A 27,466-nucleotide genomic window follows, 5' to 3' on the forward strand; every position below is an offset into this window, starting at 1 on the left:
CAAAGAAATGAGTATAGAAAGGGAAGAGAAAAGATTCAAGAGTTGTGCCCAGAGCAGCCCTAGAGCAGTTAGCAGTAGGGAAGATGTGGAAGCTCCGTCAAAGAGTGTGAGAAAGAGCAAAAAGGGAGAGCTAATGAGATTACGTATTTTATTTGCTCATGTGTTTTCTGCTTTATTAATAAGTATGCCTTGTTTTTGTAATAAAAATAATTCTTTAAGAACAACCTTTATTTTAAAGCATGGAAAAAGCAAACAGGATGGCAAAAGTAAAATTAGATGCCATAAAAGCATGTATGAATATGTTACTATATAAGATATTTATAAGATCTTCATTTCACATTCACTCCCTTCATTCACATCTGTGCTGTGTCTTCTCTGAGGGAATTTCTGACCACCCTATCTACAACAACCCCTGTATCCTATTATTCTTTATTTTTTTAACTCTGCTTTACTTTCTTTTTGTATGGAACTTGTTATATATTTGTGTATTTATTGTCTAACTCCCACACTAGTCAAGACAGGGACAATATCTTGTTCACAGATGTATCCCTAGCATCAAGAATAGTCCCTGGCAAAGACTAGCCTCAAAAATAATTTGTTGCACAACAGGCCGGGTGTGGTGGTTCACGCCTGTAATCCCAGCACTTTGGGAGGCCAAGGTGGATGGATCACTTAAGATCAGAAGTTTGAGACCAGCCTGGCCAATATGGTGAAACCCCATCTCTACTAAAAATGTAAAAATTGGCTCAGCATAGTGGTGCACCTATAATCCCAGCTACTTGTGAGGCTGAGGCATAAGAATCACTGAACCTGGGAAGTGGAGGTTGCAGTGACCCAAGATTGCCCCTTGTACTCCAGCCTAAGCCACGGAGCAAGACTCTGTCTAAATATATATATATACACATATTTGTCGAGCAACTAAAAAACAAATAACCCATTTTTTTAAATGGGCAAAGGACTTAAATAGACATTTCTCAAAAGATATACAAATGGCCAATAAGCACATAAAAAGATGTTCAACATCACCAACCATTAGGGAAATGCAAATTAAAACCACAAAGAGATACCACTCTATACCCATAAAGATGGCCATTATAAAAAACAAAACCAAAAAAACATCTCGGGGATTGCTGGCAAGATGGCCAAATAGGAACAGCTCCAGTGCACAGCCCCCAGCGAGAGCAACACAGAAGGTGGGTGATCTCTACATTTCCAACTGAGTGGCACCTGGAATGCCAATGAGACAGAACTGTTCACTCCCCTAAAAAAGGGGGCTGAAGCTAGGGAGCCAAGTGATCTGGCTCAGCAGGTCCCACCCCCACAAAGACCAGCAAGCTAAGATCCACTGGCTTGAAATTCTCACAGCCACCACAGCAGTCTGAGCTCAAACTGGGACTTTTGAGCTTGGTGAAGGGAGGGGCATCCACCATTGCTGAGGCTCAAGTAGGTGATTTTAACCTCACCTGTGTAAACAAAGTCACTGGGAAGTTTACACAGCAACTGGCTGGAGCCTACAGCAGCTCAGCAAGGCCTCTGCAGGCAGACTGTGTCACTAGACTCCCTCCTCACTGGGCAGGGCATCTCTGAAAAAAGGCAGCAGCCTGTCAAGGAATTATAAATAAAGCCCCCGCCTTCCTGGGACAGAGCACCTGGGACAAGGGGCAATTGTGGGTACAGCTTCAGCAGACTTAAACATCCCTGCCTGACAGCTCTGAAGAGAGCAGCAGATTTCCCAGCACAGCATTCAAACTCTGATAAGGAACAGACTGCCTCCTCAAGTGGCTCCCTCACCCCCGTGTATCCTGACTGGGAGATACCTCCCAGCAGAGGCTGACAGACACCACATACAGGAGAGCTCTGGCTGGCATCTGGCAGGTACCCTTCTGGGATGAAGCTACCAGAGGAAGGAACAGGCAGCAATCTTTGCTGTTCTGCAGCCCCTGCTGGTGATTCCTAGGCAAGCAGGATCTGGAGTGGACCTCTAGCAAACTCCAGCAAATCTGCAGCAGAGGGGCCTGACTGTTAGAAGGAAAACTAACAAATAGAAGGAAATAGTTTCAACATCAACAAAGGACGTCCACTCAGAGACCCCATCCAAAAGTCAACAACTTCAAAGACCAAGGGGAGATAAATCCACAAAGATGGAAAGAAGCCAGCACAAAAAGGCTGAAAATTCCAAAAACCAGAACACATCTTCTCCTCCAAGGAATCACAACTCCTCACCAGCAAGGGAACAAAACTGGATGGAGAATGAGTTTGACAAATTCACAGAAGCAGGCTTCAGAAGGTGGGTAATAACAGACTTCTCTGAGCTAAAGGAGCATGTTCTAACCCAATGCAAGGAAACTAAGAACCTTGAAAAAAGGTTAGACGAAATGCTAACTAGAATAACCAGTGTAGAGAAGAACATAAATGACCTGATGGAGCTGAAAAACACAGCATGAGAACTTTGTGAAGCATATACAAGTTTCAATAGCCAAAATGATCAAGTGGAAGAATGAATATCGGAGATTGACGATCAGCTCAATAAAATAAAGTGAAAAGATAAGATTAGAGAAAAAAGAGTGAAAAGAAATGAACAAAGCATCCAAGAAATATGGGATTATGTGAAAAAAACAAATCAACCTTTCATCAGTGTACCTGAAAGTGACAGGAAGAATAAAACCAAGTTGGAAAACACTCTTCAGAACATTATCGAGGAGAATTTCCTCAACCTAGCAAGACAGGCCAACATTCAAATTCAGGAAATACAGAGAATACCACAAAGACACTCCTCAAGAAGAGCAACCCCAAGACACGTAATTGTTCAGATTCACCAGGGTTGAAATGAAGGAAAAAACGCTAAGGGCAGCCAGAGAGAAAGGTCAGGTTACCCACAAAGGGAAGCCCATCAGACTCACAGCGGATCTCTCAGCAGAAACCCTACAAGCCAGAAGAGAGTGGGAGCCAATATTCAACATCCTTAAAGAAAATAATTTTTACCCCAGAATTTCATATCCAGCCAAACTAAGCTTCATACGTGAAGGAGAAATAAAATCTATGGACAAGCAACTGCTGAGAGATTTTTGTCACCACCAGGCCTGCCTTACAAGAGCTCCTGAAGAAAGCACTAAACATGGAAAGGAACAACCAGTACCAGCCACGCCAAAAACATACCAAATTGTAAAGACCATCAATGCTATGAAGAAACTGCATCAACTAACGGGCAAAACAACCAGCTAGTATCATAATGTCAGGATAAAGTTCACACATTACAATATTAACTTTAAAGGTAAATGGGCTAAATGTCCCAATTTAAAAGACACAGACTGGCAAATTGGATAAAGAGTCAAGACCCATCGGTGTGCTGTGTTCAGGAGACCCATGTCATGTTCAAAGACACACATAGGTTCAAAATAAAGGGATGGAGGAATATTTGCCAAGTAAATGGAAAGCAAAAAAAAAAAAAAAGCAGGGGTTGCAATCGTAGTCTCTAATAAAACAAACTTTAAACCAACAAAGATCAAAAGAGACAAAGAAGGGTATTATATAATGGTAAAGGGATCTATGCAACAAGAAGAGCTAACAATCCTAAATATATATGCACCCAATACAGGAGCACCCAGATACATAAAGCAAGTTCTTCAAGACCTATAAAGAGACTTAGACTCCCACACAATAATAGTGGGAAACTGTAACACCCCACTGTCAATATTAGACAGATCAATGAGACAAAAAATTAGCAGGATATCCAGGACTTGAACTCAGATCTGGATCAAGTGGACCTAATAGTCATCTATAGAACTCTCCACCCCAAATCCACAGAATATATGTTCTTCTCAGCACCACATTGCACTTATTCTAAAATTGACCACATAATTGGAAGTAAAACACTCCTCAGCGAATGCAAAAGAACGGAAATCATAACAAACAGTCTCTCAGACCACAGTGAAATCAAATTAGAACTCAGGATTAAGAAACTCACTCAAAACTGCACAACTACATGGAAACTGAACAACCTGCTCCTGAGTGACTACTGAATAAATAATGAAATGAAGGCAGAAATAAAGATTTTTTCAAAACTAATGAGAATGAAGACACAATGTACCAGAATATCTGGGACACATTTAAAGCAGTGAGTAGACAGAAATTTATAGCACCAAATGCCCACAAGAGAAAGGAGGAAAGATCTAAAATTGATGCCCTAATGTCACGATTAAAAGAACTAGAGGAGCAAAAGGTAGCAGAAGACAAGAAATGACTAAGATCAAAGCAGAACTGAAGGAAACAGAGACACAAAAAACCCTTCAAAAAATCAATGAATTCAGGAGCTGGTTTTTTGAAAAGGTCAACAAAATAGATACACTGCTAGCCAGACTAATAAAGAAGAAAAGAGAGAAGAATCAAATAGATGCAATAAAAAATGATGAAGGGGATATCACCAACTATCCCACGGAAATACAAACTACCATCAGAGAATACTATAAACACCTCTATGCAAATAAACCAGATAATCTAGAAGAAATAGATAAATTTCTGGACACTTACACCCTCCAAAGAGTAAACCAGGAAGAAGTCAAATCCCTGAATATACCAATAACAAGGTCTGAAATTGAGGCAGCCATTAATAGCCTACCAACCAAAACAAGTCCAGGACCAGATGGGTCACAGCCGAATTCTACCAGAGGTACGAAGAGGAGCTAGTACCATTTGAAACTATTCTAAACAATAGAAAAAGAGGGAATCCTCCATAACTCATTTTATGAGACCAAAAGCACCCTGATACCAAAACCTGGCAGAGACGCAACAAAAAAAGAAAATTTCAGGCCAGGCACGGTGGCTCATGCCTGTAATCCCAGCACTTTGGGAGGCTAAGGCGGGTGGATCACGAGGTCAAGAGATCGAGACCATCCTGGTCAACACAGTGAAACCCCGTCTCTACTAAAAATACAAAAAAATTAGCTGGGCATGGTGGCGCGTGCCTATAATCCCAGCTACTCAGGAGGCTGAGGCAGGAGAATTGCCTGAACCCAGGAGGCGGAGGTTGCGGTGAGCTGAGATCGCGCCATTGCACTCTAGCCTGGGTAACAAGAGTGAAACTCTGTCTCAAAAAAAAAAAGAACAAAAGAAAATTTCAGGCCAGTATCCATGATGAACATCAATATGAAAATCCTCAATAAAATACCGACAAACTGAATTCAACAGCATATCAAAAAGCTTATCAATCACAATCAAGTTGGCTTCATCCCTGGGATTCAAGGCTGGTTCAACATATGCAAATCAATGAATATAATACATCACATAAACAGAGTCAATGACAAAAACCACATGATCATCTCAATAGATGCAGAGAAGGCCTTCAAAAAAATTCAGCAGCTCTTTATGCTAAAATCTCTCAATAAACTAGGTATCAATGGAACATATCTCAAAATAATAAGAGCTATTTATGACAAACCCACAACCAATACCATACTAAATGGGCAAAAACTGGAAGCATTGCCTTTGAAAATCAGCACAAGACAAGGATACCCTCTCTCACCACTCCTATTCAACATGGTATTGGAAGTTCTGGCCAGGGCAATCAGGTAAGAAAAAGAAATAAAGGATATTCAATTAGGAAAAGAGGAAGTCAAATTGTCTCTATTTGCAGATGACATGATTGTATATTTAGAAGACCCCATTGTCTCAGTCCAAAATCTCCTTAAGCTAATAAGCAACTTCAGCAAAGTCTCAGAATACAAAATCAATGTGCAAAAATCACAAGTATTCCTATACTCCAGTAATAGACAAACAAAGAGCCAAATCATGAGCGAACTCCCATTCACAATTGCTACAAAGAGAATAAAATACCTAGGAATACAACTAACAAGGGATGTGAAGGACCTCTTCAAGGAGAACTACAAACCACTGCTCAAGGAAATAAGAGAGGACACAAACAGATAGAAAAATATTCCATGCTCATGGTTAGGAAGAATCAGTATCTTGAAAATGGCCATACTGCCCAAAATAATCAATGCTATCCCCATCAAGCTACTATTGACTTTCTTCACAGAATTGGAAAAAATACACCTTAAATTTCATATGGAACCAAAAAACAGGCAGCATAGCAAAGACAATACAAAACAAAAAAACAAAAAACAAAAACTGGTGGCGTCACACTACCTTACTTCAAACTATGATATACTACAAGGCTACCGTAATCAAAACAGCATGGTACTGGTACCAAAACAGAGATATATAGATCACTGGAACAGAGCAGAGGCCTCAAAAATAACGCCACACATCTACAACCATCTGATCTTTGACAAACCTGACAAAAACAAGCAATGGGAAAAGGATTCCCTATTTAACAAATGGTGTTGGGAAAACTGGCTAGCCATAAGCAGAAAGCTGAAACTGGACCCCTTCCTTACACATTTTACAAAAATTAATTCAAGATTGATTAAAGATTTAAATGTAAGATTTAACATTATAAAAACGCTAGAAGAAAACCTAGGCAATACCATTTGGGACATAAGCGTGGGCAAAGATTTCATGACTAAAACACCAAAAGTAATGGCAACAAAAGCCAAAATTGACAAATGGGATCTAATGAAACTAAAGAGCTTCTGCACTGCAAAAGAAACCACCATTAGAGTGAACTGGCAACCAACACACAGGGAAAAATTTTTACAATCTACTCATCTGACAAAGGGCTAATATCCAGAATGTACAAGGAACTTAAACAAATATACAAGGAAAAAACAAACAACTCCATCAAAAAGTGGATGAAGGATATACTGGCTGTAACTGGGTGATCCTTTTTAAACAAAACATTATTTGCAAAACAGAGGGTATTATTTATTTTTAAAGCTTTTGTAAATAAAGCCTTCAAAAATGTTTTCTTATTAAAAAAAGAAAAGAAATGCATATCAAAACCACATTGAAATATCATCTCACACCAGTTAGAAAGTGATCATTAAAAAATCAGGAGACAACAGATACTGGAGAGGATGTGGAGAAATAGGAACACTTTTACACCATTGGTGGGAGTGTAAATTAGTTCAACCATTGTGGAAGACAGTGTGGTGACTCCTCAAGGATCTAGAAATAGAAATACCATTTGACCCAGCAATCCTATTACTGGGTATATATCCAAAGGATTATAAATCATTATATTATAAAGACATATGCACACGTATGTTTATTGCAGCACTGTTCACAATAGCTTGGAACCAACCCAAATGCCTATCAATGATAGACTGGATAAAGAAAATGTGGCATATATACACCATGGAATACTATGCAGTCATAAAAAAGGATGAGTTCATGTCCTTTGCGGGGACATGGGTGAAACTGGAAACCATCATTCTCAGCAAACTGACACAAGAACAGAAAACCAAACACGACACATTCTCACTCATAAGTGGGTGTTGAACAATGAGAACACACAGACACAGGGAGGGGAACATCACACACTGGGGTCTGGGGGGTGGGAGGCTGGGAGAGGAATAGCAGGGGGTTGGGGGATTGGGGAGGGATAGCATTCGGAGAAATACTAATGTAGATGACAGGGCGATGGATGCAGCAAACCACCACCATGGCACCTGTATACCTATGTAACAAACCTGCACAATCTGCACATGTACCCCAGAACTTAAACTATAATAAATAAATTTTTTAAAATAGCAAAGACTTGGAACCAAATGCCAATCAATGATAGACTAGATAAAGAAAATGTGGCACATACACACCATGGAATGCTATGCAGCCATAAAAAAGGATGAGTTCATGTCCTTTGCAGGGACATGGATGAAGCTGGAAACCATCATTCTCAGCAAACTAACACAGGAACAGAAAACCAAACACTGCATGTTCTCACTCATAAGTGGGTGTTGAACAATGAGAACACATGGACACAGGAAGGGGAACATCACACACCAGGGCCTGTTGGAAGGTGAGGGGCTAGGGGAGGGATAACAGAGGGGTGGGGGGCTGAGGGGGGATAGCATTAGGAGAAATACCTAATGTAGATGACAAGGTGATAGATGAAGCAAACCATCATGACATGTGTTTACCTATGTAACAAACCTGCATGATCTGCACATGTACCCTAGAACTTAATGGATAATAAAAAAAAAAAAAAAAAAAAAAAAAAAACAGAAAACAACAAATGTTGTCATAGATATGAAGAAATTGGAAACTTTGTGCATTGCTGGTGAAAATATAAAGAGGTACAGCCACTGTGGAAAACAATATGATGGTGCCTAAAAAATAGAATTACCATTCATTCTAGCAATTGCACTTCTAGGTATATACACAAAGGAATTGAAAGCTGAGACTCAAACAGATATTAATTTACCAACATTCATAGCGCCATTACTCATAATAGCCAAAGAGTAGAAGCAATCAAGTGTCCATAGATTGATGAAAAGATAAGCATGTTATATGCATACACTGGAATATTATTTAGCCTTAAAAAGGAATGAAATTCTGTTACAACATTGATGAACCTTGAAGACCTTATGCTAAGTAAAATAAGCCAGTTACAAAAGGTCAAATATTGTATGATTATACTTACATAAGGTGCCTAGAGTCAGAAAGTAAAATAGTAGTTACCAGGAGTACAGGAAAGGGATAATGGGGAGTTTTGGTTTAATGAGTACATAGCTTATTCAGGCTGACATGATGAAAAAGTTCTGGCAATGGATAACATTGCTAATTACACAACAATGTGAATGTTCTTCATGTCACTGAGCTGTACACCTAAACATGGCTAAAATTGTGAATTGCATGTTATGTATATTTTACACATTAAAAATATAAAATTAAAATTATTTGTTGAAAGAATTGAATGAATGTGTTTTCTCTTTTTGTTTCAGTTGTAAGGAATTCTAATATTAAATGTAAAAACTGCTTTCTTCTTTTCATAATTGTGGGGATTTCTTTTAATGATCATTCTAGACAGATCATTCATTGTAAGGTGCCTCAAATCTTTCTGGTAAGCAGATAACAATATAGATTTGTTAAATGTGAAGGAAAAACAAGGGGAAATAAAGCCTCCTGGTCTCACCCCTGTGAGTTAGTTACTTACTGCTGAAATTTCAAGGGCCTTAGTTCACATTTCCGTTATGTCACTTAATATGTTTTATCATAATTTGCTTATTTTTTAATTTTTATTTATTTTTTTAGAGATTGAATCTCGCTCTGTCACCAAGGCTGGAGTGCAGTGATGCGATCTAGGCTCACTGCAACCCCCGCCTCCCTGGTTCCAGCGATTCTCACGGCTCAGCCTCCTGAGTAGATGGGATTATAGGTATGCACCATCACACCTGGCTAATTTTTTTGTATTTTTAGTAGCGACAGGGTTTTGCTGTATTGGCCAGGCTGGTATTGAACTCCTGGCCTCAAGTGATCCATCTGCCTCGGCCTCCCAAAGGGCTGGGATTACAAGTGTGAGCCACAATGTCCAGTCATAATTTGCTCCTTTCTCTCATTTTTCTCAATAATCTATGTGCTAATGGCAGACTATGTCTTAATCAATTATCTTTCACCCAAGTTTAGCAAATTGACTCTATCATCAATAATTATTGAGGAGTGCTTCTTATTCTGTGATAGAAGGATTCTACATTAGAATGGTGGTTGACAGAACCATTTTTGAAGAACAGCAATCAAGGCAGACACTATTGATTAATTTCAAGTAAGAGGTGAGGTTAACTGCAAGGAAAAGGGGAGCAGGCCTGGGGCCAGGGATTTGAAGTATACGCCATGTCTTCAAAGTAATTCTTACTTTCTGTACCATCTGCTTCCAGTTGCTCTTCTCCAGGTTTCTGTTTAAATTTCATGTTTCCAAAGTGCATGATGGCCCCAGTGAGTTTATAGCATCCATACTTCTCATCAGGAAGAAAGCCCAAGATGTCCATGGCTTGCTGTAAAAAGAGAAACAGATGGCCCTGTCTTCATTTGCCTAATGGCTGCAGTGTGCACCTCACCCCCACTGTGTTACACCTCAGGCTGTGGGCTGAAGGGAATGAGACAGACAGTTTTGTTCAAAGCAATGCAAATCAGTGCTTTTGGCACTTGGTCACCCACAGTCTGCTCATTCCTTTAAAAGAGAATTAGGAAGGCACAAGACTAGGCTTGTTTAGTTCCCAGTAGTTTTATAACTTTCCTTCAATGCCCTGCCCCTCTCTTGTTCCTTCCCACAACACATCACTTACTGGCTATATGAGGTCAATTATTTTGCCTTTCGTGGTTATGGCAGAGAGCACCATATCTGCTGGGTTGCTTATTTCTGTGGTCCCACATGTTCTCCTGACTTTATTCCAGAGCAGACACATTTCAAAGACTGGTGAAAGGAAATGTTTAAGGAAAGTCACCTCCCCATAAAACTGCAGCCTGAGAATCCGCTGCACAAGATGTGCATTCTCATACTCTCCAGGAGGGAAAAAATTGGTACAGTCTTTCTGTGGTTAATTTAGAATGTGTACCAAGAGACTATAAAAAGTTCATAATCCTCAGTATTTTCACATCTAGGAATTTAGCATAAGGGGAATCTGGTATACAGAAAAAGTATTTAGCTACAAAGATATTCACCTCAACAGGGGTGAAAAAACAAACCAAAAAACCTTGAGTCTAACACTAGGAGAACAGCTCAATAAACAACAGGACCGATGGAGTCTTGAGTTTCCACTTAAATGTTTACAAAGGGTTCCTAACGATACTGGAAACGCTTAAACGATTAAACTGAGAAAGCAAATTCTATATGCCAAATGTATATGCAGCATAATTGCAGTCTTTGGTAAGAAAACAAAAAACACCAACATGACCATACAAATGCAGCTGCAAATAGATACGAACAGAATAAAGACTATAAAGATATACATAAAATAAAAGAGATGTTTGCCATTGAGTTGAAATATCTTTCTACTTTTTTATAACTTCCAAGTTACCATATTGGCAATGTGGAGTTTTATCATAAGTAAGCAAACTTTGCACAGGAGTCCTACACCCCTAGCGAAAGCAAGGCCATTTCTCCAGATCCCCGAAGAACAGAACTCTAAAATGCTGTCTTTCGTTTCTCATTGCCATGACCAGATCTTGCTTTGACAAATAACAAGCCTTACTTCTGTGGCCAGCAATTCTTCTGCATCATCCAAGCTCTCCACAGCAACTACTCCACAGGAGCAAAAGTGAAAGTCTGAGGGATGTGCAGACACCAGGAGCATGTCTATAGTGGGAAAACCATTCATTAAACAGCTTAAAGAAATCCGCAAGGCCTTAGAAAATAATTGAACAATATTATATCATACTTGTAAATAAACCACAATAAAATCCATATTTTAGACCCAAACATCTACAGTCAATGTTTGCCCTCTATTAACGTGTCAGTCATGTATTAATGCCTCCCAAGAGACGACAGGCTGGCAAAATCCAAAAGCAGATTCAATTGCAGCAGTTTCAATTGGTGCAAAAAAACAAAAACAAAACCAGATAATGTGTGTTGGCAAAACTTTGAAAACAGGAATTTGGCCTAGATTTATGACTAAGGGCTGGAGGACAAAAGTATTTTGTAAAATTACAAGTAGAACAGAACTGAGCTTCAAAAGCTAGGAAGCAGCCAGATGCTGGGGTCAGCGCTCAGGGATCATTAGCAGAGCAACCCTGTCACATCACATCCTCGCTATTAGGGAGCTGAGTCTGTCTTTCAAGGGATCCATAAATCAGCTGCTGTGTTCAGTGTGGCACCCTGATATGTCTAAGAGTCCTGACCTGATTCACTTGGTCAGGAAACATAATGCAGGCTGAAGCAGAGGCAGGCTGTCAGCCGCACATCATCAACTGACTTGGCAGAATCACATTAACCTCTCACTGCTCAGCACTTGCTCCCAATGAAGTTTTTTTGAGCTGATCTTATTTTTCTATTTATTGCTCAATGAAGTGAAAATTGGTTATCTTGAGCCCCATATTTCAGAAATGAAGAAATTGGGTTACATAAACATTCATAGTAGCTTTGTCAGAAAACAAGTCAAATGTCCATCTGCAGTTGAATGGGTTAACAAACTGTTGTATATCCACGCAGTGGACTGTTATTCAGCAAACGAAGGAATGAACTATGAATACATGCTGGAAATGGAAGAATTTTAAAATAATTATGCTGGGTGAAATAAGCCTGACAAGAAGAATATGTACTTTATGATTTTGTCTTTAAACGTTCTAGAAAATGCAAACTAATCTATAGTGACAGGAAGCATATTAGTGGTTGCTTAGGGACTGAGGCTGGGAGAGGAGGCTCCAACGAGTGGGAAGGGGCAGGGTGGAAGTATTATAAAAGATTCAAGGACACTTTTGAAAGCATACATGCATTATCTTGATTGTGGCGATAGTTTCATACACATGCATATATATGTTAACATTTATCTGTTACATACTTAAAACATGTGCAGTGTACTTGAGGTGATAGTACTTCAATACATTTGTTTTATAAAACTTTAAAAATGAAAAGAAAGTGGCCTAGCTTAAATCAAGCGGAAGGTGAATATATGTATTTCAATTAAAATATCCTTTAAAAATGTTTAAAGTACTTGTTTTTAAAATCATTTTTATTTTTTAAACTGACAATTTAAAATTGTATATGTTTATGGTGTACAGCATGATCTTTTGATATATGTATACATTGTGGAACGGCTTATTCCAGCAAAGTAATGTATCCATCACTTCACATACTTTTTTTGGGGGGTGAGAATATTTAAAATCTACTCTGTTAGCTATTTCAAGTATATAATATATTGTTATTAACCATAATCACTATGTTGTACAATAGCTCTTCTAAATTTATGCAAGTTTTTTAGATTCTACATGAGTGAGATCATGTAGTATTTGTCTTTCTGTCCCTGCCTTATTTCACTTAGCCTAACGACCTTCAGGTCCATCCATGTTGCCATACTTGACAAAAGAGTAATGAGATTTTTTTCTTTTTTCTTTTTTTTTTTTTTTTAATGAATGAGAGGCTCTCATATTGCCCAGGTTGGCCTTGAACGCATAGCCTCGCCTCCTCAAGCGCCAGGACAACTGGCCGGAGCCACCGCAGCTCCCACAAGATTTTCTTTCCTTCCTTTCTTTTCATTTCTTTCTTTTTTTCTTTTTCTTTCTTTCTTTCTTCTTTTATTTTTCTGAGACAGGGTATTACTCTGTCACCCAGGCTAATGTGCAGTGGCATGACCACAGCTCACTGAAGCCTCAATCTCCCAGGCTCAAGTGATCCTCCCTAGTAGCTGAGACCACAGGTGCATACCACCATGCTCAACTCATTTTTCAATTTTTTGGAGAAACGGGGTCTTGCCATGTTGCCCAGGCTGATCTTGAACTCCTGGGCTCAAAGTAATCCTCCCTCCTGGTCCTCCCTAAATGCTGGGATTACAGTCATGAGCTACCATACCCAGCCAAGAGTTCCTTTTTTTTTTTTTTTTTTAAAGGCATAGTAGTATTCTATTGTGTATATATACCACATTTACTTTATCCATTCATCTTTCATGGACACTTAAGTTGTTTTCCTATATTGGCAAATGTGAATAATGCTACAGTGAACATGGAAATACAGATATCTCTTCAGGATACTGAGTTCATTTTTTTGGATGTATTCCCAGTAGTGAGATGACTGGATCATATGGTAGCTCTATTTGTAATTTTTTGAGGAATCATCATACCATTTTCATAATGGCTTTAATAATTTACAGTTGGCTCAATGGTGAACAAGGGTTCCCTTTTCTTCACATCCTTGCCAACATTTGTTATCCCTTGACTTCTGATAGTAGCCATTCTAGCAGATGTAAGACAATATCTCATTGTGGTTTTTGTTTTGCATTTCCCTGATGATTATTGATATTGATTCTTTTCTCACTTTAGCCATTTGCATGTCTTCTTTTGAGAAATGTCTGTCAGGTCCTTTATCCATTCTTTAATCTGGTTTTTTTCTTGCTATAATTGAGTCGAGTTCTTTATATATTTTAGATATTAACCCCTTATCGGGATGTACAGTTTGCAAATATTTTTTCCCATTCATTCAGTAGATTCTCTCGATGATGCATGATTTTTGCACACTTTATGAAGTGAACACTCAGGGTATGAGGACAAATGTCAAGGATTCCAAGACAGAAGGACTGCTGTGTCACTTACCATCACTCCTGGAATTTATACACTAGTTGAATAGAAAGAATAGGTACAATATAAATAGAAAGCAAAAAGTCAACAAAAAAAAAGAGGAGAAAAGGAAGATATATGTAGGACCAGGCTATGCAGACAGCAGTGAGAACTAAGGATTTTGAAAGAGTCCTGTCCAAAAGAACTGAAGAAGTGAGTCTTAGCTATGCCTGGAACAAGCGTCAGATGTAATCGAGAGCAAAGGGGTGAAGAGGTGCTCATGGCCATGTAGAGGTCAAATAGGGGCTGGCTCTGAGGCAACATGCCACCTCGTTCCTTGGTTCCTTCAGAGCGTGGCCAACCTCTCTGCTACGATTTCCATACCCAATTCTTTTATTGTATGGACAAATCCTCATATTTCAGGATATTTGGACAGCATCCTCATATTGCTAAGATATGCCCTCTTGTATTAAGCCTCAAGATACTCTGAAGCTCTTCTTTGGCAAACATGGATGGTAAGAGTTCCAGATCATCTTTTAAAATGTCCCTCAAAAGAACAATGGGTGCTAAAACAGATAGACTGACAATACCCAATTTATACCACCAGATGTCAGGCTTTGCACAGTAATCAATCTCAGCAATCCCCAAAGAGTGAAGATAAAACGAATTCAGGATAAACATGAATTTTCCATAGCAGACCAAAGGCATCAGATGCTTCTATCAGTAAACAGAGAGGCTCTGAAAATTATCTTGCAGTCTCTGCTGGTACCCACATTAGATCTTATGTGTCAATTGCCCTATACCAGGCAGAAACACATGCCAAGAGTGTTAGATTTGATAGGGCTAATCAATGAAAGACGAAAAAAATTCCCGTTCCAGGTTGAGGTGGAGAGAAGGTGGGAGGGAGAATATACACTGCTTACATAACACCAATTACATCTTTGGCAAAAATAATTGTCTAGTTTGGAGAGCTTTCCCCGTTTGGTAAGGGTACATTAAAGACCAAGTAGTCAAAACACTGCTAAATTTATACCATACTTAATCTAAGCATAATGGACTGGAATAATTGTTCCCATCAGTTTGCTAGCATGGATCTGTAATCTTATCCTACGTCCACTTCTGTGGTAGCATTGTTATCTTCAAAGACTTTCCTCAAATGCAATACCTTGGAAATCTAATCAGTGTGTCATTCTCCATTTCCAATGACTTCCTATGCCACTTTAAACTCTCTGCCATGTTCTGCAATGTGCTGCATGATCTGGTCCCTGACTACTTTACCCTTCGTTACCCTCTCTACTCTACCACCCACAGTGGCCATTTTGCTATTCCAAGAATAAATCAAATGCATTCCTGCCTCAGGACCTTTGCACTCACTGTTCCCTCCTCCTGGAATTTTATTCCTGGAAATCTTTGCCTACTTGTTCCCTTACTCATTGAGGTGTCTGCAAAAATACTGTCTTTTAGGAGAAATTCTCTGACAATTTCATCTAAAATAGAACTATCCACAACCCTACCAAACTCCATTTCTTTCTATCCCCTCACTGTACTTTATTTTTCTTTATAGACCTGCTGTATGACCTACAAAGAAATTACATCACATTTTTTTTTTCTTTTTTGAGACAGAGTCTCACTCTGTTGCCCAGGCTAGAGTGCAGTGGTACATTCTCAGCTCACTGCAACCTCCGCCTCCCAGGTTCAAGTGATTCTCCTGCCTCAGCCTCCTGAGTAGCCAGGATTACAAGCACCTGCTGTCATGCCTGGCTAAGTTTTATAGTTTTAGTAGAGACTGGGTTTTACCATGTTGGCCAAGCTGGTCTCAAACTCCTGACCTCAAGCAATCTGCCTGCCTCAGTCTTCCAAAGTGCTGGGATTACAGGCATGAGCCACCATGCCCAGCCTAGATCATATATTCTTTATTTGTTTGTTGCCTGTCTTCCAAACTAGACTGTAAGCTCACAAGGGCAGAGGTCTATCTTGTTCACCACTGTACTGCCCGTGATTAAAAAGCAATGCCTGGTGTACACATAGCAGCTCCATAATAAATATTTGTTGAATAAATATATGAAATGTATGCCCTTATCCCGCAATTATTTTTTTTCATTTTCTGTTTATGGCACTATCATCCTCTTAATCAAATTCTAAAACTTGTGGATAGTTTTGACTCATCACTCTTCCTCATTCCTATATTCAGTCACTACCAAGACCTGTCTATTCTTCCATGCATCTATCCCTTTCCCCCTAGCCTTCCATTCCCAGACACTATCTTAGATCGCTGACTTGTCATCTCATCCTGGGACGTTTGCAATCCCTTCCATCAAACCTCTGCCTCTACATCATCCTGCCCATCACACCAGCTTCATCATCCCAAACCTTGCCCTCAGTAAATCATGACCTTCTACTGCTTCACCTCCACAACACACTGACACATTAGCTCTGCCAACCCCGAGTCCAGATACCATCAGAATACAATCTCCATGTTCCTCTCTGCAAACCATTTCCATCAGTCGAGCTGCTCTCTCTGTTCCCTGCTCCTGCTTTCCCTTTCCTGGCGTTGTGTATACTCTTCCTCCTACCAGAAGTAGCCTCCACTCTTTACTTTGTCTTACTGAATCCCCTTCTCGTTCTTCATATCCCACCCTAAATTCTCCTTCTTTATAAAATTCCCTGAGTCAGACACGGTGGTTCACACCTGTAATCCCAGCATTTTGGGAGGCCAAGGTGGGAGGATTTCTTGCAGCCAGGAGTTTGAGACCAGCCTGGCCAACATAGTGAAACTCCATCTCTATTTAAAAAAAAGAAAGAAAACTCACATCGACCACCACACACTATGATACTAGCTCCCTCCCCGGCCTCTTGTCTATACCACCCATGTAGCACTAATGAAGGCTTTCAATTAATGCTTTTACACACATACATATACACACACACACACTCACTCACTTACCTTTGCTGGGCATCATACCCACTTTCAAACACTCTTCTTCCTTTTGCTACCAAATGTAAAAGTAAGTGTTACCATTTACTGTCTGTTCATGTAAAATTATAGAACACTAGTTCTATAATTGGTTCAATTCCCTAAGTTTTAAGGATGGATATTCTAAGGTCTAAAGAGGCTAAGAAACTTACTGAATAACACTTCTTCATTCCCCAAATATGATTTCTTTCCCTTATTTTGGAATAACCCTAAGCTCCAGAATCTTATACTTACCACAGAGCTCTTTTTGTCCAGATAGAATTTGATAGAATATGTGATAGTTCCTCTCTCCAGGCTGCTGGAAAATCACCCTGGACTTTTCAAGCAAATCTGGATGATGAGAAATGAATAAAGATTCATACTTAGGTGTTCTTGCAAAACACAGAAGAAAAGTAATCAAGCTGAGTGCAGTGGCTCACAACTGTAATCCCAGCATTTTGGGAGGCCAAGGCAGGAGGATCACTTGAGGCCAGGGATTTGAAATCAGCATGTACAACATAGTGAGACCCCATTTCTACAAAGAAAAATTTTAAAAATTAGCTGGGCATGGTGGCACATGCCTGTAGCCCCAGCTACTTTAGAAGCTGAGGTAGAGGATTGCTTGAGCCCAGGAGTTTGAGGCTGCAGTGAGCCATGATCATGCCACTGCACTCCAGCCTGAACAACAGTGAGACCCTTGAAAGAAAGAGAGAAGGAAGGAAGGAAAGAAAGGAGGGAGGGAGGGAGGAAAGGAAAGAAAAGAAAAGAAAAGAAAAAAAGTAATCAGATAGTGCAATGCTTACTTACAGATATCAATGTCCACAGATGACAGCATGCCTCTGGCACCAAAGTGCATCCTGACGAATTTGCCCTAGTGTGAACACAGAATACAGTCTCCTATTCAAATTTTCCAAACACTTGCAATGGCTTCATTATATGTAACTCTCAAAATGACTACTTCCCCAAAAGAAATAATAAAGAAAGAAAAATGCAATGTGGGTTTGAGATGAGATAGTACCAGCTAATCTCTGAAGGAAGCCAGAATAAGTGTCAGGACCAGTGGTGGTTCTGGCTTCTAGCCCTAGATCTGCTGATTGCTACCTGTGTGTTTTTGTGGGCACTGTGAATTGTGAAATGTCTCTCGGTCTCACTGTTCTGATCTAAAGATGAGAAAAATATTTCCTCAGCATGTTTGTTTATTCATTCAACAAACATTCATTGAGCATCTACTAAGATCCAGGAAACCTTCTAGGCACTGGAGATACTACACAAGAAAAACAGACACGGTCCCGACCCTCATGAATCTTGTAGTCTAACGGGTAAGCATCTAATGCGATAGCTCTGACATAAAACTCACAAGAAAAGCCAGTATCCTGGAACTTAGAAAGTCAGAGAAAAGGGGCGTAAAATGGAGTCGAAGAGGTAGACAAACTCCAAATCATGTAAGCCACATAGAACACAGGAAAGAGTAGGGTTTTATTTTATGTGTGCTTGGGAGACATTGTAAGGTTTTAAGCGAGGAATGATCTAATTTATGTTTCAAAACACACCTTGGCATAAATAATAGATGAACACCCTTTCTTCCTTATCACTGAAAACCCGGAAGGCAGGATCTAGAGGGGCAGAAATGCCATCCAGAGGTGCCAGTGCCCATGTCAGAATGCCAGATGCAGTTGAGAAGGTGGCACCATCTGGTGGCAGCTAGAGCCTGTGGGATGAGGATGCTGGAACAGGGAGGAAGGCAGCCTGGTGGAGGGGACCATGCCAGAAAGGCATCACGGCAGGACAGCAGCCTGGCAAGGGGAGGTGAGTGGCTCTGTACAGAGGGATGGACCTAGCATGTTAAAATATGTAGGACAGTGGGAGTCACACACACAAACACATATGAATATACACCCACACATGCGTGCACACACACATATACAAACGTATATGTATACATACCTATTCAGTATTAATTGAAAATTTTAACCTGGATTTCTTGATTTTTTTGAACTCCTTTTTCTTTTTCCTTCTCTCTTCTTTCTTTCCTTCCATTTATCCATCTTTATGTTTATTTTGCTCCTCTACTTCTTTCCTTCTATCTTTCCAACTTTTGTCTCCTTTCTGTTCTCTTTCAATTGCTTTCTTTTCTTCTTTATCTTTTGTCTAAGGCAAGTTCCACCTCTGTTGCCCAGGCTGGAGTGTAGCCATATGATCATAGCTCATTGCAGCCTCAAACACCTAAGTTCAAGCCATCCTCCCGCCTCAGCCACTCGAGTAACTGGGACTACAGGTGTACACCACCACTCTAGGCTATTTTTATTTTTGGTAAAGACAGAGTCTCACTGTGTTATCCCGACTGATCTTAAACTTCTGTGCTCAAGTGATCCACTCACTTCGGCCTCCCAAAGTGCTAGGGTTACAGGCCTGAGCCAACACACCTGGCTACTTTTCTTTTTTTTTTTTTGAGACTGAGTTTCACTCTTGTTACCCAGGCTGGAGTGCAATGGCGCTATCTCGGCTCACCGCAACCTCCGCCTCCTGGGTTCAGGCAATTCTCCCGCCTCAGCCTCCTGAGTAGCTGGGATTACAGGCACGCGCCACCATGCCCAGCTAATTTTTTGTATTTTTAGTAGAGACGGGGTTTCACCATGTTGACCAGGATGGTCTCGATCTCTTGACCTCATGATCCACCCGCCTCGGCCTCCCAAAGTGCTGGGATTACAGGCATGAGCCACCGCGCCCGGCCCTACTTTTCTTTCTACCTGATGTTTTTCCCTTTCTTCCTTTTATTTTTCCTTGTCTTTCTTTCTTATTACCTTTTTTAAAATTTTATTTTTCCACCCCTCTATTCCTTCCTTTTTCCTCCCTTGCTTTTTTCCCAGCTTTCTATCTTTCAGATTTCAGCGGAAAGTCCTCTGGCAGTCTAACAAATCCCAAATCTAGCAGTTGTTTTATGAACCAGTATTAGCACCTGCTATGAACAGCCAGACACTGTAAGCACATCTAAATGTGGACAGAGCAGCTCTAAGGCTTTGGATGGAAACTAGCCAAATCAGCATGAGGCTATTATTTAATTATGACCAGAGACTCAAACAGGAAGCCTTCTGCAAATTTTCTTGTAAATTATACAGTGGCTCCCTGCCACTCATTCTTGGCATAATATGGATTTGTTAAACTAGGTTTAGAAATCCAAACTCTTCCTCTGTCATGGGACTTCTAGTTATCAAAAGCTACTTAAAAATACTGTCCTCGTACCCCCCAGAAAAAGTTTCCAGTGAAAAATATGCAGGGATAAGGAGGCCATAGGCAAAAGCACAAACAGTAATTACAGTAAGCAAATTAGGAGGTGCCTACTAAATTGACTTGTTATAAGGAGCTTAGGAAATTATGAAGGAGAAAGTATTTCAAATATGTAAAATGTTATAAAATATAAAGCATTATTATAATTTTTTTGGTGAGCTTCTCTAATGGGAGTGGAATTTGAAACTATTAAGATAAATGCTTTTTTCTCGGAATTGACCAAATAGGAACTCTTCAGATGCATATTTATTTATAAAAATGTAATTGTCTTAATGACATACAGGATAATTATTTTTGAGAAATAACATTACAGACTTTAAGCAAAGACTTTCCATGGTATCCTAGAATGTTTTTCATACCTATGTGCTTAAATATGAGTTTTACCATTGCTTACAAATGAAAGACTTTGATATTATGCTAAATCATGTTACTTACAAAACGAGAGGAGTTGTCATTTCTCAGGGTTTTTGCGTTTCCAAATGCTTCCAAGATAGGATTCGCTTGCATGATCTGATCTTCTAATGGCCCCTGAGATACATGCAAGAGAAGTACAGCTGATGAAGCTGTTAGCAGAATTCTGTAATATGGCAAGCCCTCCATCCCCAGGTCAAAACCCATTCTTGCTTTGATAACCAACGGCCAAAAGCTGCTTCCAAATTTGGTTCTATTATCTTGGAATGAGGAATCAGAAAAACAGATGGATGAAAGAGGCTGACAATACACAATACCCCTATGAATATGTGGGAGCTCATTTATTTGCAATGCTTCTTTTTTGGTTGGCATTGGCCTGAGTGGGAAAAGAAAATGGTCACCAAATAAAAAAGAAAAATGTACCTAGACCTTCTTTCCAGACAAACGTTATATCATATACTCCCCCCATTATTAGTCTTCCATCTGATCCTCACACCTGGAAATTTATCCCAGGATAATACAACAGACTCTTGGTATTACTAAGCTATACTTTTGTTTGCTTCTTTTCCTAAGTAATCTGGAGATTCACACCACGTAGTGACTTTTAATAGTATTGATCTTGAATTTGAATCATGGGTGCTCAGGCTGATGGGCCAAAACAGATCGTCTACATATCTACCATATCTACATGGCTTTGTTGTTTTCCAGTCAGCCTCGAAGACCCAATTTATGGGGGTAATTTTATAGTACACAGTGTTCAATAATTTATGGATTTATAAGTATTATATCCCTTCTCAGTAATATGGGTTTATTGCCCTTCAAATAAGTTAGAGAATATTATATATATGGGCAGAGATTTCCATAGAAGTGTTATGTATTATGTATTGCATTATATATTATCATGAAACTCAATGGCTAGGCCAAACCATTTAATGCACACCCAAAAAAACCCACAAAAAATCTAAAATGCTTGTAAAAACAAAGTTCTTTCTAGTGAATAAAAGAGTTAAATGATACCCAAAGAAATCAATACTCAAATTCAGGAATGTGATGGTTAGAAAAGAAACTTCCATAGTTTAAAAATTGGGCCAGATGGCTATTTTTTTTTTTTTTTGAGATGGAGTCTTGCTCTGTAGCCCAGGCTGGACTGCAGTGGTGCAATCTCGGCCCACTGCAACCTCCACCTCCTGGGTCCCGGTTCAAGCAATTCTCCTGCCTCAGCCTCCCAAGTAGCTGGGATTACAGAAACGCGCCACTGTGCCCAGCTAATTTTTGTATTTTTAGTAGAGAAGGGGTTTCACCATGTTGGCCAGGCTGGTGTTGAACTCCTGACCTCATGACCCACCCGCTTTGGCCTCCCAAAGTGCTAGGATTATAGGCGTGAGCCACCGCGCCTGACCCAGATGGTTATTTTAATATTTTTCTTGCTTTGCAAAAACAGCTGACAACATCCAGTATCGAATTGGAAAAGCAAAATAATCATGCCAGACATTTTTCTATAAAAATGAGAGGTCTAACAGCACAATAACACATTGATTTTGAGTTCTATTCAGCATTATCTAATTTTATTTTGCATACCAATGTTTATGGTCTTAGTTATTCTCAAGTTATTATGACGTTCATTAACATGTTAATGGAGCTAAACAAAGTAAGCTAAGCTAAAATCAACAAGGAATTTTTTTTTTTTAATAGGGAAGGCAAAGCTTTTGTGGACATGGTATGTGATTGAGGGTATGTCCATTAGGCATTTAGAATTTGATTCAGGAGTTAGGTACAAATGAAGCAAACTTTTATTGGTATATATGTGTGGGAATCTGATATCTCATAATAACTAAAGGGATTCAGAAACATCCAAGCCACTGATGACCCTAGCCTTCAGGTAAGATGGTTTGAATGCTGAGGACATAACTTACAGGTCCAACAAACAAAGACCAGACCAGAAAATGCCCTTTTAAGCAGATGTGAGATTAATTACATAATTTATGTTTTCATGTTGTTGTTTGAAGCACTTGACAATCCTCTCAAGGAGCAAAGGAAAGATTTAAAAACATACTTGTCTATAATTTGCAAATTGTCCTGCAGAGCTTGTTCCCTCCTTACCTCCCAAAGGTAGTCAGGACAGAGCCTCCATGCTCCAGTGGATAGGGTCATCTTATCTTTTCTACCAAGATATATAAACACTTACCGACTTTTTCCTGGGTTCACTCATGGCAGCTATGGTGGCAAAATACTGGATAATATGTTTGCTGTTCACAGTCTTTCCAGCACCAGATTCTCCTCTGTGATTTGAAATTCAGTGACACAGTTTACTGGTTCTGATTTTCAATGCAATGAAAGTTGCTATGGCAAGCAGGGAAGCTTTACATAAAAGTAGAGCTTCAGATGGAACTTGAGGATATATTGACATTTACTTGGTTGGGAGAAGGGCAAGGGCATTTCAGGCTAGAAAAATAGCATGAGCAAAAATCTGGAGTTAGGAATATCACAACTTTTTGTAAATATTAGGAAGCCTGTTCCTTGTGGTCCCAATAACAAAAAGCAGGACAGCACCTCTCCTAACTAGACAAATCTCCTCACTACCAGCTGTTCAAGAGATTTTCATGTGTAAAGGCTACCACATGAAAGAAGAGCCAAGTCCAACCCTCTTCTCAGAAGAATGCTACCAATCACTTCACCAGGCAGTTGGGCTTTGGGCTTTACCTTACTCCTGACAATCAACTAACTTTGTAATGTGGGAAGAGCGCAGTGGTGAATTTATAGCCTCTTCAATGTAAGCACCATAGGATCAAGGCCTGCCTGCCTTTATCTATACAAAACTCCAGAAAATAGTTCTGTTTTGTTTTTTTAGACGGAGTCTCTCTCAGTCACCCAGGCTGGAGTGCAGTGGCACAATCTTGGCTCACTCAACCTCCGCCTCCTAGGCTCAAGACATTCTCCTGCCTCAACCTCCCAAGTAGCTGGGATTACAGGCACCCACCACCGTACGCAGCTAAGTTTTGTATTTTTAGTAGAGTCAGGGTTTCACCATGTTGGCCAGGCTGGTCTTGAACTCCTGACCTCAGGCAATCCACCCGTCTCAGCCTCTCAAAGTGCTGGGATTGCAGGCGTGAGCCACCATGCCCAGCCCAGAAAATAGTTTATCCTCTCTGTGAAAGGATGAACTCCAATTGTTCATCTAGCTCTAGAATTCTGTGACCTTATGATCCCTCTTGGGATAACTGAAGCCAATGGAGAGCCCAGTATACAAGGTGGTATCATCATTGCACGGGATGGTTAAGGACTTTAGCACTTCACAGCCCCTTGAATCTCAGTCACCATGCTGACACTTTACCTGGCCTGCCAGTGCTCTTTTCATAAAAATTGACATATAATAAGATATCACTGTGATCTTTCCTTCCATCCTTTTCTTATTTCTGTAAACCTCACCATCTTTTTGTTTGTTTGTTTGAGACAGAGTCTCACTCTGTCGCCAGGCTGGAGTGCAGTGGCGCAATCTCAGCTAACTGCAACCTCTGCCTCCTGGGTTGAAGTGATTCCCCCTGCCTCAGTCTCCTGAATAGCTGGGACTACAGGTATGTGCCACCATGCCAGGTTAATTTTTTGTATTTTAGTAGAAACGGGTTTTCACCATGTTGACCAGGATGGTCTCGATCTCCCATGATCCACCTGCCTCCCAAAGTGCTGGGATTACAGGTGTGAGTCACTGCACCTGGCTTAAACCTCACCATCTTTTAGTTCCCACTGCTTCGTGTACTTTGGCCTGCCCCAATCTGGCTGCCCATAACTGCTTGCTATCTGTTCCACGGTCACACCTATTGGATATTCAGCCCTTCTGCTTAGCCAGTCCAGAGGCCTTTGAAGATAACCATTTGGGACAGTAGAGCTCTCTTAATCATCAAGAAGATGATTAAGACCAGCTTGTGCACTATTTCTAAAAGATCTCTGAAAATGAGGGAGGCAGAGTAGCTGACACCATATTTGGAGTCATCACTGACTAAAGCACTATGACAATTTCCTGAGTATCTTTTTCTTATCAAATGTATTGCATCTAGGGGGCAATTAATTCAAAGACGGTGAATATAAGTTTTATTCCCAGTGAAATGGAGGTGTCTGTTGCCACTGGAACTTATTTAAGGCCAAAAATGAAAAGCAAGGCAAACACTTACGTGAAGAGTATAGACTGATTTTCTCGATCTACAAAAGAAATAAAAATGCCAAAATATTCTTATGTTCGAGGCTTATGTATTAGCGTGATCTTATTCAAAATTTCCCTGGCTACAGTCTGAAATCAGACACAAGGGAAAGGATTTGAATCATTTATAGTTGGAATAAAATACCACTCAAATGGTACAGAGTAAAATGGATTTTCTCTTGCCCCTATGTATGCCAGTGATAAGAACATATAAATTCAAGGCCTATTTCTTTGCTCTACATACAAATGATAATCAACTAATGGTTGAGATTCTTGCCATTTTAAGCCTTTTAAGAACCATTGTGTAATAATAGCTATAGAATAACTTCTTTGTGCCAGACACTGTAGCTGATGCTTTATATAATAAAGGCTAATATCTATAGGGGGCTTACTCTGGGCCAGCTACTGGACCGAGCACTTTAAATGCATTATCTCACTTTGATGTACAAACTAATCGGCCCAATAACCTTAGGAGGTAGGTACTATTTTGCCCACATTTTATCCAGAGGGAAATAGAGCCTTCAAGTGATTAGCTAACTGTAAAGGCCATGCTCCGCTCACAATGCCTAAGTGCCTCATAGGGACATAGAGAAAAAGTAGATCAGATATTTTTACTTTTCATTTTGTAGGGCAGCTACTCACTGTGAAGCATGTCCTGAAATGCATTATCGGCGACAGCAAAGATGTGAGGGGGAGCCTCTGATCGCCTCTTCCCTTTGTAGGCGGCCACAACTTCTTTCTGATACACGGGAAGCCATTTGTATGGGTTTATGGTCACACAGAAGAGACCTGAATATGTCTGAGGGAAGATCAGAAAAGATTTCAGAAGCTAGATTAGAAATACTTCCAGGTCTGTCAGCTCTTCCACTGTCAGGTAACATTTGCTCAAATATTACTTATAAAGGAACTCAGAGGAGAGCTTTTGGAATCATGTAGAGAAGGGACTTCTAACAAGAAGAGACAGAAACAGGTTAGAGTAACATCAGGACCTGGGATTACCTCTCTCCTGGGAGGCCTGCTAATTACTAACACATCTAGCTCATGGAACTTCTGAGGACAGAGAAGACCCTAACGGCAGGCCTGCAGAGATTTCAGTAACCAGCCATCAGACATTCGAGGCCGGAGGGGACTGTGCCTCAGCAAGATTAAGGGCTTGACTTTTAGGGCACTGAGAAGGAATAGCTCATGTGGATCACTTAGTCACTGAAGGGGTTGAATTGTGGCCCCCACATAGATATGTTTATGTCCTAATCTCCAGAGCTTGTGAATGTAATCTTATTTGGAAAAAAATGGGATCTTTACAAATGTAATTTAAGGGTCTCAAGATGATGACATTCAGGTGGGTCTTACATCACGTAAGAACAAGTAACTCATGTTCTTATAAGGAGCCCCACAGAGGAGAAGGTGATGTGACAATGGAGGCAGGGACTACAGTGTTGTGAACAAAGGAACGCCAGAGCCACTAGAAGCTGGAAGAGATGAGGAAAGATTTCCCAAAGAATCTCCAGAAGGAGTGCAGCCCTGCTGATTGGATTTGATTTTGGACTGCTGGCCTCCAGCACTGTAAGAATAATTTCCGTTGTTTTAAGGCATCCAGTTTGTAGTAATTTTGTTGCAGTATCCCAGGGAAACTAACACAGTTACATGATAAATCAGAGAGCTGAGGAGCAAGCTGGTTGCATGCCACAGCTTTGATGGCAATGGGTCCCTGATGCTACATCTTAGCTTAATCTTTTTAGCACTGCTTCTGCTGCATAGTTTTTGAGTAAGTCCAAGAACCGGAGCAACTAACCATCATCAATTTAATGATGATGAAAAAATCATCTCACTCATTAATCACTAACTTGTAAGTGACGGTGCTGGTGACTAGTCTGCCAGCCTTCAAGCCTCATGCTTTTAACTAAGGATGGCCTGTGGGAAGGCACATGAATGTTGACAAAATAAAATTGGGGAAACTCTAAGATAAGGTCCCATCCCAGTAGAAATTCCTTAAGGACTATCCCCATGTGGGCATGCTTAAACTCAATGTAAGAGATCACCCAGGAGAGACTGGGACATCCAATATGAGTGCCAGGATGACAGTTCAGCAGGAAAGCATATTACACACATAGATCATCCACTGGCCATAGCGCCCCTTCAGGGTATGCAGCACGGAGGCCTCATTGAGGTGAGTCAGCATTGCCATGTCTTCGATCATTTCAAACTCCGGAGGATTCATCTGCTGGATTTTGTCCTCTTGTATGCTCAGACTCTGCAGAGAGAAGTAAAACATGTGATATATTCCCCTGTCTCCTATGCGTATTCATTTTCCCATGCATTAGAAAGAATATTCAGACTCAAAAAGAAAAAGAGATGCCTCATTAGGGGATGGGGCCAGAAGAAATTAAGCCAACCTTTGTGGAAGAAACAGGTGTTCTCCCTGAAAAAGCCCTCTCCTTTCCTAAAGATGAAGCAAACATGGTATTTTTGTTATATCAAGATTTTCTATCTTGCAATACCTTAAGTTTGTGGCTTCTTGCTAGCCCTGA

The 27,466-nt window shown here is 40.2% G+C and overlaps 1 protein-coding gene across 1 annotated transcript in view; it reads right to left on the reverse strand.

Moving 5' to 3' along the window:
* Positions 1–27,466, reverse strand: part of MYH15 (myosin heavy chain 15) — a 181,916-nt gene that overhangs the window by 117,918 nt on the left and 36,532 nt on the right. Inside the window, exons 4-12 of the mRNA XM_064374588.1 lie at positions 27,046–27,189; positions 25,581–25,737; positions 24,913–24,940; positions 22,932–23,025; positions 20,771–20,863; positions 17,858–17,921; positions 17,306–17,401; positions 11,085–11,188; positions 9,749–9,887 (exon numbers count right to left, since the gene is read on the reverse strand). Of these exons, the coding sequence (XP_064230658.1) occupies positions 9,749–9,887; positions 11,085–11,188; positions 17,306–17,401; positions 17,858–17,921; positions 20,771–20,863; positions 22,932–23,025; positions 24,913–24,940; positions 25,581–25,737; positions 27,046–27,189 (919 nt within the window). The remainder of the gene's footprint in view (positions 1–9,748; positions 9,888–11,084; positions 11,189–17,305; positions 17,402–17,857; positions 17,922–20,770; positions 20,864–22,931; positions 23,026–24,912; positions 24,941–25,580; positions 25,738–27,045; positions 27,190–27,466) is intronic.

Source organism: Aotus nancymaae, unplaced genomic scaffold, assembly GCF_030222135.1.
Source record: "Aotus nancymaae isolate 86718 unplaced genomic scaffold, 86718_ANA_hifiasm-v0.15.2.pri h1tg000011l, whole genome shotgun sequence".
NCBI classification, from domain to species: domain Eukaryota; kingdom Metazoa; phylum Chordata; class Mammalia; order Primates; family Aotidae; genus Aotus; species Aotus nancymaae.